This window comes from Bombina bombina, chromosome 2 (genome assembly GCF_027579735.1).
Source record: "Bombina bombina isolate aBomBom1 chromosome 2, aBomBom1.pri, whole genome shotgun sequence".
NCBI lineage: Eukaryota > Metazoa > Chordata > Amphibia > Anura > Bombinatoridae > Bombina > Bombina bombina.
The window spans coordinates 462,060,366-462,066,365 of NC_069500.1; the positions used below are offsets into that span (position 1 = coordinate 462,060,366).

At 35.3% G+C, this 6,000-nt stretch overlaps 1 protein-coding gene across 1 annotated transcript in view; it reads right to left on the reverse strand.

Annotated features, from left to right (window-relative positions):
- LOC128647015 (seizure 6-like protein) overlaps positions 1-5,670 on the reverse strand; it is a 366,983-nt gene extending 361,313 nt beyond the window's left edge. Inside the window, exon 1 of the mRNA XM_053699827.1 lies at positions 5,148-5,670. Coding sequence (XP_053555802.1) covers positions 5,148-5,361 — 214 coding nt within the window. The 5' untranslated portion in view covers positions 5,362-5,670. The remainder of the gene's footprint in view (positions 1-5,147) is intronic.
- Between the last annotated feature and the right edge of the window lie 330 nt (positions 5,671-6,000).

Consider the following 6,000-nt stretch of genomic DNA (forward strand, 5'->3'; position numbering starts at 1 on the left):
TTTGCTATTTTGCTATGTTGCTATGTAGTATATAGGAAACAGAGACTCCTAAATTACAATACAAGGTCTAAAAAAAATCTGAAAGATTTTGTGTCATTTACTCTCTATGCTGGCGAGATTTTGAATATAAGGCCCTGAACCTGAAATGAAACAGTTCAATGTTAATAAAAATAAATAAATGTAATAATTTTAAAGAGCACTTTGAGGCAGTCTCTATGTGGAATCAACACCTTTAGACATAGACCTTCAGCCCCTTGCTTTTTAACATACCTCTATAATTGTTTTCATTTTATTCCGACATCCTTGCTATTTATCCATGAGACAACACTTTTCATGCAACAGTAGCCTACAACAGCTGGAAAACTGAAAACAGCTCTAATGTTTTAAAAGTATAACAAAATAATAGTAAAGTGAAATTATACTCAAAATGTTTCTGTAATGCATATGACAGAGCAGTAATAAATATGTTAACATAGTATTTGCATGAAAAAGGTAGATAAAAAAAACAAAACTATTTACACAGGAAGTCCATGCTTGTGCACAACTGATACTACTGCACTTATGCCAGCTGGTTGATAGAGAGAATTCCACAGGTCTGTTGGTAAAGGGAACAATCCTTCAGAAACCTAGCCAGAAGCATTTGATTTATTTAGCACAGGATTATTGATTTTAAAAAAATAATAAAAACCACAACACATAGTAAAATGAAATTAGAGGTATCACAGGGAAATGTAGTATGCTGTCCCTTTAATATCCCTTTGATCTTGAAATTATATTGGTCAGTACTGAATGAAGCAATGACATGAAAGACAGAGGCTATGTGGAATCTGCCATTGTGCACATAGACCTTAAAGGGATACTAAACCCACATTTTTTTCTTTCATGTTTCAGATAGAGCATGCAGTTTTTTGTTGTTGTTTTTTTTTTTATTGAGAGAAACACATGTGAACATCAAGTATTACATCATACAATAACATCACAAAATATGATCCCAAGGAATCAGGAACAGAAACAGGCAATACAATTTCAACAGAGAATTATCTTCAATATTTCTCATTTGCACATAACATATAAATTCTCAAATATCTCAGAAATTTCTCAAGAGCCTAAGACACCTAGGTTCCTCACATGTAATTATCTCCCATATTTTCCATTTTATTATTATTAATTATTTTATTTAAATGTCAACAGTAATTTACAAAAACAAATGTCAGAAGAAATCACAAAAATCAAACAGTTCAAAATTGTTTTACATTTAAATCGAGAACAGTGAGCAAGTAAATATTCTGCTAAATTTTATCTCTGAATTAGTCAACCCAGCCATGGGTTGCCAAAGCCAAAAAAGAAAAAAGAGAAAGAGATGAAGGAAGAGGGGGAAAAAAAAAAAAAAAAAAAAAGGGGGAGGAAGGAGAACAGAACAAGAGAAAAAGGAAGGGGAAGGACAAGGACAACCCAGAAAGAATCCACTCCCCCCTCCCCCCCCCCCCCCCCCCGCCGAAGTCAGAAACTAGGGAAGAGAGTGCAATTGTATGAGACCAGGGGAATCCCTGAAAATCAGACACCCAGAAGCACCAGTTCCGAGTTTCTGAATGGGAATATTAAGTCATTCATCTCTGTATCTGGCAATGACCTAATAAAGGCTGACCATTTGGCAAAAAAAATTGTCTGATGTCAGAGTAATTATCTAGATTAGTGTCCCTTTGTTCTAGCAAGCATTGTTTTTTCAAACAATTCTTGATCTCTGGAATAGATGGGGCTATTCTTAATTTCCAATTTTTAAGAATAAGATATCTAGTTGCCAGTATAGAAAGAAATATCAATGTATCATTTGGATTATGGTGCTTTGTACCAAAGATGATCTGTTGCTGTGTAAGAGCCAGTTGAGAGACTTTTAAGGTTTTATTGAACCAAAACTCTAGCTTCCACCAAAGATGCCTTATTTTAGGACAGGTCCAAATCATGTGCATTAAGTCAGCTGCAGGGAGCGCACATTTTTGGGCATTTATTAAAAGCAAAATTATGAATTTTATGGCCCTTTTCGGGAGTGAAATATGCATTGTGTAGGAGTTTGACATGCATCTCCCGCTACTTTGCAGATTGAGGATTGGACAGTTTTTATATCAATGTTTGATTGAGGTAACAGTCGATTCCATAGGGAAGTAATTTTCTCCAGTTCTAATTCACCCTTGCTGAGTTTAATTAGCTGATAACACATAGAGATGGATCTGACACCGTTTTTGAACAAAGTGAGCCAGCTTTCTAATTTACCCAGAGTCCAATTCCATCCTGTCTCACTCATCAACTCACAGAGGAGATGCCTGCTTTGCAAATATGCAAATAATTCCTTGTTCTTAATTTGAAACTCTGTTTTTAATTCATCGAAAGATTTGACACATTTTCTCTCTGTGTCCCAGAGATGTATCAACAGAGCATGCAGTTTTAAGCAACTTTCTAATTCACCCCTATTATCATTTTTTCTTCGTTCTCTTGCTATCTTTATTTAAAAAGCAGGAATTTAAAGCTAAGGAGCCAGCCCATTTTAGGTTCAAAGTCCCATGTGTTAATGCCATGTCTTTCCTGCTTTTCATTTTATATTCAGACATCCTTGCTATTTATCCATGAGACACCATATTGCATGTTGAACACATTGAACAGCAGCCTAGAGCAGCTTGTAAACTGAGCACAGTTATGTTTTTAAAACAAATTATTACATAGAATGGATTCACAGAGAACTAATAATAAGGCAGAACTTTTAATCCATCCCTTTCTCTGAGTTTTTGTCAGTTGTTGTCATGTCTAAAGTACTATCAGTGGAACCTCACCTCCGAAATCACTGTCATCTCTTCTATTACTAGAGATTCTTAAGCATTTTAGTGGAGAATATACTTATTCTCTTCTCAAGAACAAAGCTTCCATATTCTACATGCAGGTCCTCAGTAAAAACTTAAAAAAAAAAAAAATCTTTGCTTACTGAAATGTAATAGGGAATGACATAAAAGTGTAATTTTAGTTTCTAGCAGAGAAGATTCAACAAAAAACAAACAAACAAAAAAAAACAATAGAAACTCATTAGTCTGATGTTGCTACCAAACTACTGACACAATGTAACAATATACTAAAGCTGTGTATGAAATGAACAGGATCCCAGATGTTCAGGCATTCAGTTCATGACTTTTGATACAACCTTGGAGTACACTGATGAAACTGGGACAGTCTGATGCTCTAATTAATTGGTATGAAAGCAATGCCTATAGTCAGCTGGATGTGTTTAAGTGATTGATGAATTACATCTGGAGATGGCCCATTTAACTGCTAATTTTTATAATGCTAAATGGGAATACATAACATTTTAAACAGAATAAGTTCCTGATACTACATTTAAAAGATATACCAATACAGTAAAATGACTCCTCAACCTTAAACCCAAGAAATACATTTTTTAGTTTATTGTTTAAACTAGGTGTAAAATAACATACATGTAATTTTGCCATTTGTATTAACAGGATGGAATGCTATATACTCTATCACAGTGATTTTTAACCTTTTTTTTGCCGTGGCACACTTTTTTACATTAAAAAATCCTGTGGCACACCACCATCCCAAAATGTTAAAAAAAATCACACATTTTAGCCTAATACAGCATATATATATACACACAAACACACACATACTGTATGTATTGTGCTGTTATGCCATGCCTCCTACAAACTACCCCTGCACTGGGAGTAAAAAACAAGCAAAGTTTAAAAAATATGTCACACTGTTGTCAGTCTGCCGTGGCACACCTGAGGATCTCTTACGGCACACTAATGTGCCACGGCACACTGGTTGAAAAACACTGCTCTATCAAATGACCAGAAAAATCTATTATGTTTCACAGAAGGATCTTTCCATTATATTTTTTTCTTAAATTGTTTGGATGATTTAACTCCCATGAGATAAGCTCCATAAAACAGGTTTATATACACCACCTTTTGTGGTTGAAAGTATCTCCATTCCCATCTCATAATATATCACTTAAGAATAATTAAGTGACATTGAGTTTTGGAACAAAAGGAAAACAATTAACAGAGCTGTTTAAAGTCATATTAGTATTCATTGACATTCATTCACACTAAAAATCAACTTCTCTACTATTAAATATCCATTTGGCTATCAATATGTTTCAAGCAATAGTAGCAAGCAACTTCCCATGAGTACTGTATTGTGCTAGCCAGTAGGTTATCTCAGAAATGCTAATGATTGCAAATCATACTATTAATTAATATTTTGCTTGTATTCCATAAATGGAATAAATCTATATGTGGGTGCGTATATATATATATATATATATATATATGTGTGTGTGTGTGTTTGTATATATATATATATATATATATATATATATATATGTGTGTGTGTGTGTGTGTGTGTCTATCTATTGCAGCATAAAATGTATACATCCAAAGCACGTGGCAGAAAAGATAAATTAGAGTGCTTCGACATAGCAAAGTGACAGCTATATAAGTAACAGATCATTGCAGAACAGCAGGAGAAAGCAAGCAATGGGAATAAAGACGATGGTTATCATATCCACATTTCATAAAAGTGTGGGATTAAGAAGTAAAGATCAAAAACTCCAAATCCCAGCAGCACCCCTTCCATAGATATAGAACACTTCATTTACTGAAAGATTAACTTTCACTGAGCCACTTACATTTGGCATGAAGCGATCTGCAGGTGCAAAGGGATCAGATGTGAACAGTCACACTGCCCTATTATGTTAATCCATAACAATAAAAATACACCCCCTTCAACGGGCACAACAATCAATATTGCTAGCCCAAAATCTGAGCTCTACATAAAATATCAAGCTTTAGTATTCATGAACTTCTTAGAATCCATAACTTCAAACATTAGGTGTTAATTTATATTTAACAACCAATACATCTAAAGTACAGCTCTAGTTTATCTAGCAGTCAACTTTTTATGTTTTGATGGTTCATATTAAATAGACATTTTCATAAAATATATAGTACAGCTTTTATCTCCATCATAAAGTGGAGCAGCATCGTTACTGTTTTTAAGGCAATGAAATCACTGAAGCAAATGCATATAAAACACACAATGATGAGAATGGTCCCAACTTTGCTATTGACTAATCTTACCTTCAGCCTGTGTTGTAGGTAGAAGGATGAGGAAGATGAAGATAAGAGGGTGGATGTGGAGACCTGGAGACTGGCATATTCCACGGGTCAACATGATAGCGTCCCTGACTCTGAGAAAAGGAGGATTAGGAAAACGTAGATAAACAGGGATTCTCTGCTCTGTCCTGCACAGCCACTGAAAGAGATGTCTGGGCTGTGATTCACAAGGAGTCATTCATGTGAGCAACTCTCTAGCTGCTGTGGCTATTGATTAAAGAGGAAAAGGAAATAGAGGCACAGAAAATGCACACAGAGGGCTCTGTGCTTGTTTGTGAAAAGAATGCTACTGTACTGAAATGGAGACTGAGGGAGTCAGAGAAAGAGAACAGGCAGGCAGGAAAGGGGGAAAAGAAAATAGAGAAATAGGGCAGAATAACTCAGAGTATCAATTGTAAAAGAAAAGAAAATAGTAAAACAAACAAATAATTACTAGTAGAACAGACAAGCTGAAAGAGAAATCTGGCAGAGAGAAGAAGAGGAAGAGAGGAGGGATTGGACAAGGAGAGAGATGGAAACAATGAAATAAGATGCTTCAGAACAAACCTAACGTGACAGAGAGTGCTGGTAGGCTGCTGCTAGAGAGCATTCATATTATATGATCCAAGGCAATGCACTAGGAAAATGCAGGCACAAGCCACAGACACATGTATAGAAAGACACTCACAAGGGGAAACCGCAGAGAGAATCTGGCAAAAGGATACAGAAGAAAATAGGTATGAAAAGCCAGTTGTAATAAATTCTGCTTGGATCCAGTCACAAGAAACAGTAATAATAAAGGGTTGTTTAACCCTCACACCACAGATCCCTAAGCTCT